Below are 19,199 nucleotides of genomic sequence, written 5' to 3' on the forward strand. Positions count from 1 at the left end.
AGTCCGACAATGAAAACGTCAAACAACCCATGTAAAGAAACTCACATAATGGAAGAATATGGCAAAATACAACCCATGTAAAGAAACTCACACAATGGAAGAATATGGCAAAATCTTACATGTTTAGTCAAATTATATATTTTCCTCGATGTTTAGAACTTGAATCATTAATTTCTGAAATAAATGTTAAATAGTTTATATATATATATATATATATATATATCTTGTTAATTGCCTCAAGTATTTGTTGAATTTACTAACATTGTGCCCAGAGAGCTCGGGCACACTGGGAAAGACTAGGGCTTTGAATTTGAGAAGGTAGGGGTAAGTTCTGAATAAAATTTGAAAGATTTGATCAACCACTTACGCATATCTAATGGACCAATGGATCTGATTTTTTGCAGGGATACTCTTAGGTAACATTGACTAGGAGAAAAACTTGTTTATGGTGAGACCGAATTATCCTTTTTATTTTTTCCTCTATGCTATCTTTTCAACTCCTTTTATTTTTCCAGGTCTTTCAACTTTTGCGAGTTTAACCCAAAAAAAAAAAAAAAACCCTCCTATGGTGACTCCATATCAGCCACCGAAATGGTAAAAGCAAGTTATTGTTTATTTCGTTGAACTCTAAGCAAGAAAAGGAAAGGAGGAAAAGAGCTAGAGAGGCTAAAACCGCTGAAGCTTGGAAAAACAAATGGAAGAGTATGTAGCACTTCTTTTAATAACTAAATACTTATACATTCCAAAACAAGCTATTAACCAGATTATAATCCAAAAGTTTACACTTTTGGCTTATTGTTTGGGCAAATGTTATATTTTTTGAAACTTTTTTTATATTTAGTTCTTTTACTTTTATGTTTTCTCTCATCAAAACAAAATATGAAGTAAATTCTCTTGATCAAAAGTTTCAAAAAAAAATCACGAAAGCCGAAGAATAAATAAACTATTAGTCAAGAAAGTCCAAACGGACTCTTAATTAGCATACTAATAATTTTAAAAAAGAGGAATGTTACCGATTGAAACTTTGTAAGGGAGAAAGTGTTTAGGTTTGATTCAATAGCTTCTCTTCTTTTTTCTAATTTATATGTGATAATTAAGTTTGCTGAAATTATATTCCAAAAATTCACGAGAGAACACGAGCAAACATTTTTTTCAAATAAGTTTTGTGTTTATTTGGTAAATTCTTTTAACTCTTAGGTTTTTGTTTGCTGGGTAGCTAGGGCAGTTTCGTCACATAAAAAAAGGTTTATCTTTCCAAAACGTAATTGATTACTCTACCATTGTTTGTGTTACATTCCCTTTGGAAGTGGAGTAATGTGGAGCAATTAATGCGCTTTTATCATATGTCCCTAGGGCCTAGGACATACATTAACAAAAACCTATTTATTTGTCTCTTGGTCATTGCCGGCTATTTAGCTTATTTTTATGTTTTATGTCTTGGTCATTGACTCATTGCCAGCCATTTAGCTTATTTTTGTTAATCAGAGAGAGATGACCATAGCTTTAATCTCTCTTAGAAGTTGAATCTGGTGAAGAACACAACCCACTGGTGAGGATTTTACTGCAGAGAGGTCTTATGGTCATTAATTTGCTTCTCTAAAAGGTGATCTTTGTAGAGGGTCAAGAATACCCGAACACGTGCCACACCTCCCAAATTGACATGTGAAACGAGAGGAAAGAAATGACTCGGGCCCACTCGACCGTGGGGGCCCGTTCAACCGCAGGGTCCAACCGGGGGGCAATCGGTTGGACGGGAGGGGACAGGAATGGATAAACCACCGCAACAACACTACTCGCATATAGTGAGGTTTGAACCCAATACCTCTCAGTTGGGTAAACGGCCCTAGTCGAGAGTACAGTAAATACAAGACACCTCACGAAAGTAAATATGAAATTTCTTTCTTCTTCTTCTTCCCCTTCTTATTCTATTTTCAGTTTTCTTTCACATTCTCCAGTAATGAATATTAGAACTCTGCATACAGTTAGTTCTTCCTGCAGCTGGACCAATATTCGGCGACAAGCTTAGAGAACGACGAATCAGTTTCCATAAGCTTTGAAGGCTCATCATATTCCACAAGTTCCCCTGCAAAATCACAAGATGCACAAACTAGTTTCATTTGACTAATCCAACACTGCCTTAGTGGAGGCTTCAGAAATTTGGGCGGCTTCAGAAATTTGTGGCAGAGTGTTTAGAAATTACCTTAACTCTACTAGTTGATTTATTAACCAATAATATATGTACAAAATTTCATAATTTAGTGTAAATAGTGCGGTCAAAAAGTATAACCTCTATTCTATAAAAATTAACTACGAGGTGAAATGAGAACTGGAAAATGTATACTATATTTATTTTACAAAAATTTAATTTTTGTTGAAAGTTGTCGTATTGCGTACTAGATAGTGTTTCGAGAATGCAGGGGGTAAAATTTTACACTTGTACTTGATGAGTTCTCATGTTTTGTGTCAACGTTTAACAAACATATTAATCTACTAAAACCCTTTTAAAAGAAATAGTAGCGAGTATGTTAGGGCTGATATTCTAAAAAATATGTTGTTTTTTAGGAGGACACGATGAGATTTTTTATCGTAGTCTTTAAGTTCCAAGGAATAGTATTCAAGTTAACAGGGTTTTGCAACGTAGTTGAAATTTTTTTTTAAACTCATGCCCATAATTCTATAAGCTTACTAAACAAAAAAAAGAAGAAGAAGTAATACAGTAGTTATTGTCATGAATACAAAATTAACACATTTAAACCATCGACAATAAAGATGGAGAGAGAAGGCAAAGCATAATTCTTACCCTATAAATTCTTCTTTCTTTTTTTCCTTTCTTTTTTTCAATTTTTTTCATTATGATTGTGAGTTTTATTTGAGGTAATGTGCTAGGTGTTCAAATAAAAATTATCTGAATTGATGGGCTGCAATTGAGTTTTGGTTGAGTGTTTAATTGGTTTTGGGTTGGGTGTCCAATTTTTTATTTCTTTTTGGGTTAGGTGTTCAGGATTATTAGAATTGAGTGTTCATTGACATTTTGATTGAGTGTTCAAAGTAAGTTAGCCCAAAAATTATACATGTATTCTAAGCAAAAAAAATAAAAAATTTAAATGTTCAGTTGACCATGGAACCACAAAAGTAGAGCCGCCTTGCCGCCTCAGAGTCACTTCAAAAAGTAATACCCGAGTTTCCCGCATTGTAAACAGATAACTAGGAGAAAAAAGCATAACGATAAGTCTATAGATACAAGGGTTTGGTCCAGGACCTCCAGGTGCTTGGAAGGTAACCTTGGCACTCGGTTATCAGAAAAAGAAAGTTTACAAAATAAAAATGTGTTGCTCACAAAATGGATCAAGGACTGAGTGCGGACGTGCTAGGATTTGTCGCGTCTAACGTAAGGATTTTCTGACTTCGTAACCGTACGAGCGAATGTGCTGCAAACCTAAGGGCTAGATTGCAATGATGATTCGTGGTTTTGCCACAACGAGCGTGAACTTAGCTATTTCCTAACCGTGTAGGAAAGAGAGCAACGTAAGATAAAGAAAAACTTTATGATGTCGGAATAATAAAGTTGGGTACAAAAAAAAGTAAAACCCAAATTACTTGATGAAGTAATTGAGTGAATGCTGGAAAAGTAAATATAGCTGCTTCGCTGGGAAGACTTTGGTTTAAGCGTTGGGAAGCGGGGGGGCTGCTGCCTCCAAGGGGACAACAACGTGCTGCTGTGCTCCGTTTGTGGGCCCACCCCGGTCTCACTCCGATGATCGGAAGCGTTCACTTTATAGAGCTCGTCGAGTAGAATAACTGTGCAAAAAATCAGCTTAATTGGATAACATTAAGTGCCTGATCGAAACCTTTTTATCTTGAAAAGAATGGATCTGAAACACTGGATCAAATCCACTGTAACCCATGAACCGAGAGTTATATGGGCTCCGATCAGGCACTTAATGATATCCAATTAAGCTGATTTTTTGCATAGTTGTTCTACTCGACGAGCTCTACAAAGTGAACGCTTCCGATCATTAGAGCGAGACTGGGGGTGGGTCCACAAACGGGGCACGGCAGCAGCCCCCCCTCCCCCCCTTCCTAAGCGTTGGACTTGATTGGTGTGAAAACCCTTTTTTTTTTTCCTTGTGAACTTGTATTTTTAGGCAAAGAGCATCCACGATTCTGCATGTAAGGGCACTCGTTGCCCTCCTCTCGTGATGCCAAGTGTCCTTTATAACTTTCATTTCATGGGATCATGGGGTAGTGGGCGGTTATAAGAAGTAAATAAAATTTATCCACGTGCCCATTCCTAATTATGGGTAGTTAGGCCCCGTTCCGGAACGTTAAAAAAGTCCTTATTTTTTAAGAAAGCAATTTCAAGCTAAAAAATTATGAATTTATTGAAATCTAAAAATATGCAATATGGATCTTGTTTGAAAGATCTCATCGAGATCTTTTATACGATGCAAAAAATATTTTTTATTTACATTATTTTTGAGTTTGAAAATGTGAAATAAGCTGCTTATTTTTTAAGAAGATTTTTGAAACGGAACCTTAGAAAGATAGTGGGCCTCCTCTACTTCCTTTTTTTGGGGGTTTGCAAGCATCATTGGCCATTTGACCTAGTCAAAGAGCCTTTTAATAAACAATAATAAATTAACCAACGTCCTTTTTTCATGGGATAGTTCCAGAAGATTTAATCATAGTTCCTAGCAATGGGCTTAAAAATAGAAGGCCTTTGCTCTCATCATACAAACCGAATGGGCCTCAATTTGGCTCGTAAATAATATGACCCATCGCCCATAATTTCAAGTTATATCCAGATTGAGCTAAAATTAACCGGGCCTAGTTAACATTTTTGGCCCATTAATTTTAATTCAATCCATTCCTGTTTTGAGGCCCATTTAATTAAATTTCAATTAAATGGCTTTCCAGCGCTCGTCAAGGACTGGGTGTAAACACAATTGACCTCTAGAGTAGAGTACTGCTGTTTTGGCAGCAGTACATAGATTTGGGTTGAAGCCCATGGTCATTTGGGAAGAACATGATGCTATTGAAGTGCCCGTATGTGGTTTATTTTATTTTGTAGTATCTATCTATATATGTTTGCGGAAAAAATAAAGAAGCCTTCACGTATTTCTTAAATATGAGGAAAACAAGCATACCGAAAGAAAGAACCATGACCATGTCGCTGTCGGTGACGGTTGGAACTCTGTGAGCCACAGTTATCACGGTGCAACCTGAAAATTCCTCCCTAATAATGGTCTGTAGAATTGCATCAGTCGCCGAGTCAATGGAGGCGGTAGCTTCATCTAGAACTAGAATTCTATTTCTTTTCAGAAGGACTCTCCCAAGACAAAAGAGCTGTCGTTGCCCTGCACTCCAGTTCTCACCTTCATCACTCACTGCAAACATAGACCAAAAGGACATGGTCTTCAGTTGTTAATTATAGACATGTACTTAACAAATCTAGGTTTGTGTGTGAAACAAAATTACACTGAACAATGAACTCATTCTAACCTTTAAGGTTCATATTGCATCATTGTCCCGAGAAAGAAAGGTCACAAATTATTTCGACGGTTTATTTGAGTCATTCTTCATTTAAATTGCTTCACAAGATTTTGAATTGTACTTGCCTGAAGAATCTAGTAAGTTGGGAAGACTGCTGATGGTAGCCTTGAGTTGGCACTTCTCTAGAGCCTGAAAATAAAAAATTGTTCGGACTGTAAACATGTACATTATGAAAGAAGATTGATCAAAATCTACAGAACCGGATAATTGACAAGGCAAATGTCATCAATGAGATACATGGAGACAACTTAGAATTTATTGGCTCTACCTTCCATATCTCATCATCAGAATAAAGGCCTGAAGGATCCAAGTTTGTTCGAACACTTCCCCTGAAAAGTGTTGGCTCCTGAGGAATGATGCTAAGTTTCATTCTCAGATCCTTGAGACCTATGGAGCAAATGTCAAGCCCATCAATAAGAATTTTCCCACTTTCCGGCTCTACCAAGCGAAATAAAGCACTTATGAGGGTTGTTTTGCCACTTCCGGTCCTTCCAACAACTCCTACTCTAGCCCCTTCTCTGAAAGTGCAAGTGATTCCCTTCAGAACTAACGGAGCATTTTGCCTGTATCTTATCTGAAAACAAGAAATGAACCGGGCGACTTAAGAACCATCAGTGAATTGAGCTAGCTAATACATAATAAAAGTTTTAGAAGCATTCGTCAACATGAGAGATAAGTGGGTTTAAACCATCGCTGGAGCTTCTGAGATAACTTGTTTGGACATCTCCAATTAGGAGAGGAGACTTGGATACCGCACTGACTGACTACCATTTCCAATTAGGTGAGAACACAGAGAGATCAAGACACGAATCAGTAGGTACATTTCCACCCTTCCCCACGAAGACATCTAAAACATTTCACCAACTACTATCTCCATACTCATCAAAACCACTTCTTCTTGCATTTGCATGAAGCTCATCAAATCAAAAACATATTATATGGAGTAATAAAGTTCTCTTACCTTGAGATCCTGTAACTCTATCTTCCCTTCGGAAGGCCATGAAAATGGTGGCCTTTTGTCCTCCACAATTGCCGGAGGCTCGGGAGGTATGTTCAAGAACTGTTTGATCCTTTCCACTGAAATGATATAATTACAAAGGCTGCTGTACCATTGAGTAAAAAACACTTGTGCAAAGGTCAGAACCAGAGCATAAGAAAGGGAAAGTCCAACAAGACCTGCAAAAAATGTACACATTTGAAGAATGTGAAAACAGTGATGCTAATTGATATACTTGAATTGTTGTAGTGGATGGTACTAGTTTACCTGGAGCCATACCCCCCTTTGGAAGAAAAATCAGGAGGAACGCAGCGGTGAATAAAGTCAGATTTTGTAGCCCTTCCACTCTTAAATTTAACCACTCCAAGGACACATTGGAGTAAAGGAAAAGTTTTGCATCCGTGTCAATGAGCTTTAGGTAGTTCTGGAAGAACCTCTCTGCCATGTTAAATGCTCTTATAGTTACCACTCCAAGTGATGTCTCTGCTGCATAACTCATGACAGGAGCTTTTGTTGTTCCATTGATTCGCATCAGTTCCCTTGCAGAAGCTATATAATATCTCTGCAGTTGAATAAATGAACAATACATTTGTATCGTACTAAACCTTCTCCCCTCGATCAATGAAGACTACAATGGATACTATAATCAAAGTGAAAACAGACCCACCTGAACATAACTAGAAGCCACTGTAGCAAAGGCTGCCACAATGAGAACTTGCCATGTTACAGAGGCCATAACGATAACAATAATTAAAACCTCTAGCGCAGAAGCATAAACAAAGGCAATGGCGATAGGTATGTCAAAATCCAATGTGCTCAAATCAGATGAAGCCTGAAAACCAATAACGGAGAGCATGCAAAATAAGCAACTGTTCATAGCATGTATTACACCTCACAGAGTGCATAAAGCACTATGGCAACAAAGAGACTCTTACTCTGGTCAAAATCCGCCCGACTGGGGTAGAATCAAAGAAGAGCATGGGGGCAGTGAAAATGGAGTCAATGAAGGATGAGAAGAAGGATTTAGAAGCTTTTAATCCCAGACGAGCAGTTAAATAAGCCCTCAGATACACAAAGACAGCACTTATTGTTGAAATTATGGTGTAAACTCCAATGAAGATGGCACTGCTAATATTAGGTATTTGAATGGCAAATGCTAACCAATAACTTGAGGCAGCCTGAAGAGTAAGAAAACCAATATGGGCTAGTATGCTCAAAGAGAGAACAGGTAAACCCTTTGCGATCACGATATAATCAAAAATTGGTTTCCACCCAACATTGCCTATTTCCTTCTCTTCTTCTTCTGTTAGCTGTACACCAGACAGACCTTTGACAGAAATATCCCCCTCACTATTTTCTTTAGTAAGGTAATGTCCTTTTGTCTCTTCCACCCTATCAATGTTTCCCTTCGAGGAGTTTTTGGTATTTTCATTAATTTCAGGATCCATAGCCGTAGCTGCATTTTTGTGAGCATTCACAAGCTGTTCAAATGCTGTCCCTGCCGTCAAGAGTTCCTCATAGCTTCCTGACTGAGTAACTTCTCCACCTTGTATGACCTAGAAAAGGGAAAAAAATATATGTATTGATAGGTCAATACGACAATTTACTCCATCTAACTTAGACTTGTTATGTCCATTTAGTACGCTACTTGGATTTGATACTTGTTAATTGCATTCAGGACACTCGGAACACGTGGATAACATTTGGAGATATAAGGGTATCCAAGCTTGCGGGTTACTACATGGTGCCAAATAAGGTCGATCAAATAAATCAAGTGGCAAGCCGTATTAACCCGAGTTGAGGGTCGAAATTATCATGGGCCACCAAGTAGAGAAGCACCCAATCTAATTTCCATGAGGTCAAAGTTTACAGCATAAAAGCCATATACGTTGCACGTGGTTTGCGAGGGGATCTCTTTTCCCACGCAGCAAGAGGCCACGGGAGCGGCCGCGACCGGAGCAAAACCTGAAAGAAAAATGGATAGTAATGCTAGAATATCCCCTCTTGTATGAGGGTTACCGTATCCTCTTAGGAGTATAACATTACCACTCGAAAGCATAACATTAAATAAGCCGAAGGCATAGCACACTTTTTCAAAAATAACATAACATTTTTATTATATTATATATATTAGGCATAACGTTTTTCAAAACGACATAACATAATCACTCGAAGGCATAACACTATGTTGTTTCCCTAAAAAAGTGTTATGCCATTATAACGATGTTCTCCTAAAATGGCATAACATAACCACTCGAAGGCATAACATTAGACCATTCGGAGGCATAACTGAGGGATACCTTAGGTGTTCCCAAGAAAAATACCATGATCGGCTAAACTTCTCCGGCTAGGGTAACGAGGATATCTCTTCAAGTAGTATGATTGTATAGATTTTGAGGGGGGTTTTTTATTCAACTTTTGCTTGTGTGACTTGGATGATTCATATTTTCATGAGAGTTTTTATTCTTTCATTTTTTTGTATCGTATTTATATTCGCGATATTAAATACAGTCACACAATGGTTTTCAAGGGTTCGAGCTAGGCTTTGAGATAGTGTTTATATCCATTTTTTGCACCAAATCATGGGCTAGCGCTAGAGGGCCATTTAATTAAATATTAAGTAAAGGGGCGATATTTAGGATTTTCTTGGGTAAAAATTAATGGACCACATTAATTTTGTGATTTAGAACAAGGCCCAATCAAACTTTTGCTTGGAAGAGTTAAACTTTTCATTGGAAGATTTTTTTTAAAATCTAGAGCGTCCATACACATCTGAACAGTCAGAATTGGTTACACAACACACACAACGGTTGTGTGAGTATCATTTCCGTTAATCAAAATCCAAATGGCGCGAAACGTACCAAATAATTTCCCCATTGAGATCAATTTAGGAGAACATGGGACACTTGTCCAAATGGCACTGGATGAAGAACATGGGACACTTGTCCACTTGTGGTGAAAGCGGGAAACTTGATTCAGACTTGGACCAGTGCAGTGTTTGCTAATAAGTACAAGATTGCAAGATGAAAAACAGGTCCAGCACCATACAAAGCTCAACAATTCTATAAACTTTACTACTTTCATTAAAGTAGACTTGTCCAAATACCTTGTATTCACTGGCCTTCGTGCCACCTTTTACTTGTACCCTCAACTTTATTATTCCGATATAATGAAGTCAATTTCACGTATGTTCCTTTCTTTCCTATACGATTAGGAAATTCAAATTTCACAACCATTGTGGCAAACTACAAACAAACTTGTGATTTTTACCCTTTGGATCACACACAGTCGATCTACGAGCTGGAAGTCAAGATTCGCGGCATTACGTACAAGTCTTGGCATGCCCACTCTTAACTAATTAACACTTGCAAATGCTCTCGCGCCTTGCTTGTCGTACGTGTGTAAAAAACATGACTGTTCAGATAGACTATACGATGTGAGATGGGTTGTGCCGTTGATTAAGTCATGTGAGACGATTCGTGCCGTGTTAAGATAGCCTATACTGAATACGAGTCTTGAGAATATTTTTGTGAATTATCGATAGAAATTGTTATCCTAACGGTGGTCTGGTAATTACAAGTTGAATGAAACCCTAGACTTTGTCATAATTAATTTACAAGGGGAGACTGAATCAGAAACCCTAGTCCCTTCTTTCTCCTATTTCCAAATCCTTTAATTCCTTCCTAGTTTAATTTTAGTTGAATCAAATCAAATCACAAATTCAACTTTCATCCCTTTCTAGAATTAAATTAGAAATTAATTGAAAGTATTGCGACTTAGCTTTTCGCTCCCTTCGAACGATCCTTGACTTATCCGCTATTCTTCGAATAATTGTTAATTCCTACTTCTAAAAATATATTTTTGTTCCAAAAAACGACAGACCACGTATTTTGCAAAAAGTGATGGAAAGCCAACATACATCAAAAGTGACTCTCGTTACCAGAATTTTGTGAACTTGAGAGAGAAACTCCACTTGATGAGTTACTAGAATCACGGTCTTCTTCTGCAAGGCTGCCATAACACAGTCCTGCAGTTGCACCATTTTAAAGTCAGTGACACAGACAGCAAGAGTAAAGAATGTGAAATGAAGAGATGATAAATACGTGTTCATACTCGGCCTTACATTGAAAAGAGTTGCTGCTGTATGTGCATCAACTGCACTAAAAGGGTCGTCAAGGAGATATATATCAGCATCACTGTACACAGCTCGTGCAAGTTGGATTCTTTGTTTTTGTCCTCCACTCATGTTCAGCCCTCTCTGACCAATCTCGGTGAGATCTCCATGGTCAAAATTGTTGATGTCCTCGTCCAGGGCACATGCTTTGACAGCCTTCTCGTATTTCGTTTCCTCCATTGGCTTTCCAGAGAGTATGTTATCACGTATTGTCCCACTCTGAATCCATGAAGCTTGAGAAACATAAGCAATGGATCCGACTACAGTAACCTGGAGTTCACACGTCAAAAGATTTCAGTTTGTAAACAAACAAAAAAGATTCAAAAAACAGTTTTCTATAACTCACATTCCCTGAACTCCTGGGTATTTCACCGAGTATAGCACATAAAATCGATGATTTCCCAGCCCCAACTGGCCCACAAACTGCAATTTTCTGCCCCCGTCTTACTTCCAAATCAATATCTCGAAGTGTTGTAATTGCAGATTCGGGGTCCCAATGGAATTTGCCAGACTGTATCTTAATACACATATCAGAGTACAGCGAGGGAACTGTCGTCAATTTCTCCTTTTTGAATTCATCGGCAAGCAGAAAGGCATCAATACGGTCAAAAGAGACCTTGACCTGAATCAATGCAGAAAGAGTCTCTGGTATCATTCTGACAGGTTCTGACATGCTGCGCAACGTTGCCAAGACAGTGAAAATAGTAGCAGCATCTAAGGGGGCACTCCCAGAAATGGCACAACCAAATAAGACAACGGAAGAAACAATAGTAGGACACATCCAGTACAAGGCAGTGCCGTAAGACATGCCATACTGAGTTTCCGCCAACCACTTGAATTCATTTTCCCGGTAGGAATTAATCAATTTCTTGAACTTATCTTCCCATGACTGTAACTTGATTATTTTCATACTGTTAAGGATCTCAGACATGGACCTAAGTCGCTGGTCTTGTGCTATCATAAATTGGAACTGACACTTCTGAAGAAGCTTCGCAAATGGAACATTAAGAAGCCCACAGATAAGAAGAGGGACTAAACCAGGAAGAGCGCCAAGACCCACAACCCCAAACAGGACAATCACAGCTAGAAATAGTTGGAGAGAAAAGGTCCATCCCGAGTGAAACCACACAGGAAATTCTCCCATTCGATAAGCATCAACAGCGATGTAGTTTATAACCTCTCCGGTCGAATGCCTTTGCCTTCCTAAACTAGAAAGATTTAGTTGCTTTTGATAAACTGCCACCATTAAAGCTGATCTCATCTTCATCCCAGTCCTCCTTGCATTGAAAAAGAAATGTCGCTGAGACAGAGACTCAACCACTTTGACAACAACTAAGTACCCCACTAAGAAGAGACCTTCACGTATACTTTTTGTGTCCCGATTCGCATAATTAACGAAGGCATAGAGTAACAAGGGAGCAACAACCACACACAATGCCCTAAGAAATGCATAAATTCCTTCATAGACCATTTCTTTCATATGCACTTTAACTAATGCCCAAAAAACCAAATATCGAGCATCGTTTGAGCTCTTCTCTCTTTCACGTAAATCCCAAGCATGAGCAAATTTCTCGTAGGCCAAAACTGATTCATCCTCGGGGACCAGGCAAGGGATGTCTTCAAGATCTAAAATCTTAGAGTAACCCAATTTAAGTAAATGATCAACCCAGGAAAATGTTAATTTACTAAGAAAACTAGCTTGGTCGATTTTACTATGGTATTTCTGAGGCTCCTCAACTAGTAGAGGTTCTGATAAGCTCTTTTCTGAGGAAGGTTGACAAAGAAAGAAACTGAAATTCCTCAAAGCACAAAAGAGAAGCAGCAAGTTCACAGGCCATGCTACCATGTCCAAGATTGGAATGTAGTGTGTTCTTATCAAAACCTCGGTATTTATAACCGAAATAAACAGAAAGAACAACACCCACCAAACTGAAGCCAGAATTTTGACCAATTTGGATCCTTGTACTAGCAAGGAAACTGTCAAAGAGATCCAAATTAGTCCCCTAAATAAGTTCACCACCCAGCTCCAATTACTAAATCCTCCATTTTGGGCTATCAGATCCCATAAACTGGAGCCGAAATATGCAATGCTAATAAGAGGAGAGCAGATTGACATAGCAGTAGTGACCCAGTCCCTTTCACTGAACCTACTATAGTTTCTTATATAACCTATGAACAAACATAAATAGAATGCAAAGAGGAATAGAATGTTGAGTAAATCAATGACAGTCCCCTGAATGCAAGTAGAACTGATGAAATCAAATTCACCTTGACAAATCCAAGACAGTCCTCCTGCATATTAATGAGCAACGGTCAGAAGCATGTTATTTGCTGACATCTCTAAATCAATAAGGACCTAAATATATTTCTTTCTTTTTTTCCCTTGCTAAATTTTCTCAAATTCATGATCCAAGCACAATATTTGAAAAGGCAAGAACTAGTAACTAAGGAAACAGAACAGGAAAAGACAATGCAATTTTGATGTAAAAGGTGGTGAAAAATAATTACGAATAGAATCCCAGTGGTGGCATTTCAAATATTCAAGAGATACTCAAAATCTTACAAGAAGGGCGGTACAACAGCAAGAACAACATCCAGCGAACATAAAAAAAAAAAAAAAACTAATATATACAATTTTTGAACCGCGATTCAAAATGAAGCACAGTCAACAATCACAAACAAATAGAGTACTAACAGAAAAGGCAAGAGCGAAGGTAAGCAGTGAATGTACCAAGTGCTCTCTCAAAGGAAGCCATCGTACGAGGAACAGCTCCGTAAACTTCTGCAGCTACTGAAACAAACCCACATATATAACCACCTACAGGTGAAGAAGAGCTCAAAACCAACTCCACTGATTGAAGTGTCCCACTTGGCCTCTTAGGTTTGTCTAATCAAAAGCAGAAAGTTGCTGCCACAATTAACAAAGACCGAGAAAATTTTTTTCACGGCTTGTCATGAATAGTTGTTTATGATGCTAATCGCGGTCATCCAAAATTGTTTTGGACGGTCTGGATGAAACGTTTCCCGAAAAAGTTTCATTAAAATTCAAGTCATTCAAAACAATTTTGAACGGTTACGATTGATTGCTGCTGTAAAGAAGTTGTTCACAGCTGAACCGTGATCTCTGTTGAAAAGCAGAAATGGTACAAATTCATGCACTATACAATAACTTTATTGATTTCTAACACACACATACAAATTACACCACTCACACTTACACCTCACGTCTCTATTTCTCACATCCACGGAGGAGTCCCCCGTAGGGGCTCCCTAATTCTCTTTTCCTCTCGGCACTCTCTCTCTCTCTCTCCCTACGTCTCGTCTTCTCACATTTGTCCTTATAACAAACCCGTTTGGTTTGGTGTTTCTCGTCTGATTGATCACATCTCGTCTTCTCATCACGTTTTGTTTGATCAAAACAAAACTTGCATCATTTCTGGTCTCGTTATCTCGTCATCATGTCACGTCCCGTCTCGTCTCTACCGTCTCGTTTGTCGTCCTCGTCAATTCTCGTTTGTCCTCTTTTATTTTAGGCATGAAGTGCCCAAAATCTCTCGTCAAATATTGGCAAAGTAACGTCTGATTTTGCTCCGTCACGTCCCGTCCGTCACTTGGCTATGGGTAGCCAAAATATCGTCTCCGTCTCGTTGGCCGTGATCACATCGTCTCATCTACTCCGTCAGATTCTCGTCGAAACTTCATTCGGCACTATTCTCCTATACGGCACTATTCATCCGTATAGTACCGTTTATACGTACGGTTGCACTGTACCTCCAATGTTACCACCACACTGGATAATTGCAATAATAATGGATGCCAGGTGCAGGTGTACTCCATTGTTGACTATAAGTGCACCTCACCTACTCGTATGATTGCTCTGCATCTTTTTATTTCTTCTTTCTTCCTTAATTTCGTCCAGCGCACTAGCTCCCTCTGCTTCGTCTTTTTTCCTTCTGCGCCCTTTCTTTTTCCATGCAACTTCCCCTCTTTTTCTCCGATTGTTTGGCCGGCTGTTTACGTTCATTTTTGGCCAAAATTCAGAATATCAATTTGTGATTAGAAGAAGGCCTTGAATGAAGATCTCAGGCGCTAAAAAGCCTCATGATTGGTCATTCACGAAATCGGGCCGATTTGAACGCCACTGATCAAGTTGAGTTTTCAAAAGCCTGGGCCAAATTATACCTAAGATTTCGTTATCACAAGGCCAAGCCCAAGATTGGCCGAAGACTTAGGTTGACCCGCTAGATCTGAGTATTTTATCCAGGCCTAGGCTAGTTCTTAGAAATAATAAGGCCTTCTAAGTGGGCCTAAATCAGTTAAAGCCCAAGTTTTCTTTCCAAACTTGGGCCTGCATGGCTTACAAAGAGAAGAAACCTATGATGCTCCTCAAATTCAGGCCCAAGTAATAGATGGGCCTACTTCTTAAAGAAAACGTCGCCTATGGCCTTCAGTTGGCAGGGAAAATGTCTCAAGCTGCTCACAAGTAGCTCAAAGGCCTAGAATGTTCAAAAGCTTAGGCCAAATTATACCTAAGATTTCGTTATCACAAGGCCAAGCCCAAAATTGGCCGAAGACTTAGGTTGACCCGCTAGATCTGAGTGTTTTATCCAGGCCTAGGCCAGTTCTTAGAAATAATAAGGCCTTCTAAGTGGACCTAAATCAGTTAAAGCCCAAGTTTTCTTTCCAAACTTGGGCCTGCATGGCTTACAAAGAGAAGAGACCTATGATGCTCCTCAAATTCAGGCCCAAGTAATAGATGGGCCTACTTCTTAAAGAAAACGTCACCTATGGCCTTCAGTTGGCAGGGAAAATGTCTCAAGCTGCTCACAAGTAGCTCAAAGGCCTAGAATGTTCTTGCTGGGCAGATCTAGGTAAGCTGCTTACAAGCAGCTCAATGTCTAAGTCTTTTCTATCCTTTAGCATGAAGCAAGGCTTGGGACACGTGGCAACCATGCATGGAGACATCCCAAGCAGCTCACAAGCAGCTTAGGCCTGGCCAAGCAGTTCAAAGGCCTCTATCTAACATCACATAAGCTGTTCACAAGCAGCTCAACCAGGCCTGCGTTTTTGGCCTTGGTGGGCCCAAATATCCCTCTTTTTTTTATAAACATCTATGCTCACAAGCAGCTAAAAGGTTTCAAGCTGCTCACAAGCAGCTCAAAAGTCTAGAATGTTCTTGCTGGGCAGATCTAGGTAAGCTGCTTACAAACAGCTCAAGGTCTGAACTGGTGGGACCCCATTCTTCAGCATGATGCAAGGCCAGGGACAGGTGGCGCACATGCAGCCCTTGGAGCTGTTGGTGAATGACTCATGCAGACCTAAGCAAGCTGCACACAAGCAGCTCACTCAGGTCTGGTTAATCTTTTGTTTCTCAATTCTTCTTTCATAAGGAATCAAGATTAGAGGATTTAAGGGCCCACAAGCGATAGAGGACCAATGAAATGGTAGGAAGGCTTGGAGAAGTATTGGTCTTCAGCAGTGGTGGGCCCAGAGGATGTCCAATCAAGCAGTAGCTTGAGTGTTGAAGCATCTCAAGGCCTGGGTGCCGAAATTCCTTTTGCTCTTTTACAAAGTTTTATGTAGAAAATGAGGATTTTTCAGGCTTTGGCCATTTTCTTGGAGTGAAGAGCACGTTTTGGTCAAAGAACAACCCCTCATTGGAGCATTTCAAAGCTGCTCAAGCCTAAGCCTCTACTAGAAGGCCACATGGCAGCCATGCATGAAGCCCTATGGAAGCAGCTCAAGCAGCTCAAGGCCTGGAAGCATTGCTTATAAATACCAGAATTGAAGGCATTGGCAATGGTCCACGACCATCAAGCCCACGGCTTACCCAATTTATCTTTTCATTGTCTTTACTTTCCCGTTCAATCTAGCACGGACTAGATTTTATTTCCTTTCACTTCCTTGTACCCAAACTTTGTTAAACCGATTAATAAAGTTTGTTTTCATTCCTTATTTACCTTTCAATCCTTTCCTTTTCTTTTATCCATTTTCTAACAATGGTTAGGAAATATTTAAGTCCTTATCCAGCAAAGGCGAACAACGAACCATCACGAGGCCTTACCCTTTGGGCCAAGCACAATCCCTTAGAAGAAGTCAGGTTTTGAGGCTCCCAGGCCTTAAAAACAACTTGGACAGCGGACCTGTCCTGGCACGCCCGCAACACATTTGCCAATTCGGTTTCGAAGCATTTTGTGGAGAAACACCGCATATATGGGAAAACTTCGGCATCGTCTGCTTCGGGGGAGTCCGTCAATTTTTCAGGCCCTTCTGGCTCTTCTCTTCTCCGCCGTTCAAAGCCCTTTCTGATTTGTCTTCTTGGATTTCTTCACCGGACCGTCAATTCCGGCACTTGCCACTGATGGTGGCGAACTCGTCTCGTCAATTTTCCAGCCCTTCTGGCTTTCCTTCTTGAGCTTCTTCCTCCAGGATCGCTTGGCTCGCTCTGATGCCAATGGGCAGCCTTTGGAGACTTCACATCCGACACACTAGCACAGCTGCCAACTTTGACATTTTGCCTTCCTTCTTTTCGGCCGGCCTCATTTTTCCTTCAAGCCAATCCACACATGGGCGGCTAAATCAGATCCCACAATAATTAAGTTTAATATTTCAACACTCCCTTTAAACTTAATTCTCTCGTCATGCGTTCGTCTCGTCATCTCAGACAACTCGTCTCGCTGAACACCCGCAGGCTTTTGTACAAAACCAAAATCAATCGCACGGGCTTATTTAATAACCTAAATTCAGCACTTAAAACTGAATCAATTGAGTAATAAGTGATTCAGTACGTTTGATAACAACATTATAGATTGCTTAACAAATTAAGTACTACTTAAAATATAGGTTAAAAAGTTGAAAAAAATTAAGTAGCTTTGAGCTATTTAATTCTGGTTGAATTTTTGTGTACGTGTATTTAATCACCATACTACCACCACAACCACACTCACCACCACCACCCCTCCTAAAACCACTCTACCACCACCACCACCACTCCGCCACCATCACCATCACCACCACCACCACCACCACTCCACCACCACCACTTTACCTCCACTCCTCCTCCACCACTACCACCACCACCCTCCTATCACTCCATCACCACCACCATTATTACCACACTGCCACCACCACAAACACCGCCGCCGCCGCAGGTCATCATCTTTAATAAATTTTAAATCTAAGTCCTAACTCCATTAAAATGCAGATTAAAGTTTCGGATTTCCGAAAAACTACCTCAAACGCGATTCTAAGTCCGAATGAGTGTTGTACGGTGTACGTAGATCGTCGTGGTGGTTTTGAAATCTCGAGGCAGTATCCGGCGGCACTCCAACAGGGCCCGCAACGGCGGTGTGCTCACGAAACTCACGGTGTGTACACACCTACGGCCACAACTCTCTCTCTCTCTCTCTCTCTCTCTCTCTATATTTTAGACTCAACAATAGAATTGGGAGTGAAATAATATACTGGTGTTCAATTTTCGGATTTATGTGGGTATGTATAATGAGAGAGAATAAGATAGTACGAAGGTGAGAGGATAAGTGTAGAAGTGGTGGAATGAGGAAGGAGAGTGATACTGATAATGATAAAAAGATAGGGGACAAGTGCCACATTTTTTTTTTTGGGGGGGGGGGGGGGGGTTTCAATTCTAATGTATGTGGACGCATGCATGTACATGGTGAGAATGTATCTGGACGCGTGTATGTATAGGATGAGAGAGAGAAATGGAGAGTTAGTTTGAATAGAGTTCTACTTAGGGTTTAGATAGGAAAGATAAGAGATGAATATGAATCACTGATTCCCTATATATCTAAAGTTTAAATACATATCTTATACAATAGTGCAAATAATATCAATTGTACACATAATAATATATTTTAATTATTCAATCTAATTAATTATTGAATTAGGAATTTAACGATATAAATTTGTATTAAAAAAAAATTGGGTCGAAAATCCGGGTCGTTACACCTGAAATTTGGATGAATGAGTGACGGCGAAAGAAGAAGATCAAAATATTCAAAATCCACAAGAAAGTCTACCCATGACAGGAAAGAACTCTCAACCTCCTCCACGTTTCCCATTTTTTTCAAAGGTTCATACTTCTCTCTCCCCAAATACCACCCACTGCCACTACTTCTAGCTTATCCCCGACCAACACCGTCACCACTTCTGGCTTGTCCCTCACAAACGACGCCACCCACTGCCACTCATCCTCTCTCTCTCTCTCTTTGGGCGTCCCTCTCTCGATAGCATTGCCACGGTCGTCCGTCTACAAAGGGAGATCTGGAACTGCATTCCCAAGCTTGACAACGGAAAATGACTTACTTTGCCCTAAGAGGAAAGAACTCTCAACCTCCTCCACGTTTCCCATTTTTTTCAAAGGTTCATACTTCTCTCTCCCCAAATACCACCCACTGCCACTACTTCTAGCTTATCCCCGACCAACACCGTCACCACTTCTGGCTTGTCCCTCAC

At 39.8% G+C, this 19,199-nt stretch overlaps 1 protein-coding gene across 2 annotated transcripts; it reads right to left on the reverse strand.

Annotated features, from left to right (window-relative positions):
* Positions 1-1,808: 1,808 nt before the first annotated feature.
* On the reverse strand, positions 1,809-13,615 carry LOC131310230 (ABC transporter C family member 8-like). 2 transcript variants are annotated; one of them, XM_058337143.1, is made up of 12 exons: positions 13,456-13,615; positions 11,071-13,016; positions 10,674-10,994; positions 10,491-10,577; positions 7,486-8,106; positions 7,218-7,382; positions 6,818-7,112; positions 6,515-6,729; positions 5,822-6,127; positions 5,619-5,682; positions 5,148-5,387; positions 1,809-2,083 (listed from the first exon to the last, which is right to left on the reverse strand). In XM_058337143.1, the coding sequence occupies exons 1-12, from the start codon at positions 13,478-13,480 to the stop codon at positions 1,983-1,985; spliced, it is 4,386 nt and encodes a 1,461-aa protein (XP_058193126.1). In that variant the 5' UTR covers positions 13,481-13,615; the 3' UTR covers positions 1,809-1,982. The 2 variants fall into 2 exon arrangements, with proteins under 2 accessions (XP_058193126.1, XP_058193127.1); XM_058337144.1 differs by having other exon boundaries at positions 5,148-5,383; positions 5,615-5,682.
* Positions 13,616-19,199: the final 5,584 nt, after the last annotated feature.

The sequence above is a fragment of the Rhododendron vialii genome, chromosome 12a (genome assembly GCF_030253575.1).
Source record: "Rhododendron vialii isolate Sample 1 chromosome 12a, ASM3025357v1".
NCBI classification, from domain to species: Eukaryota; Viridiplantae; Streptophyta; class Magnoliopsida; order Ericales; family Ericaceae; genus Rhododendron; species Rhododendron vialii.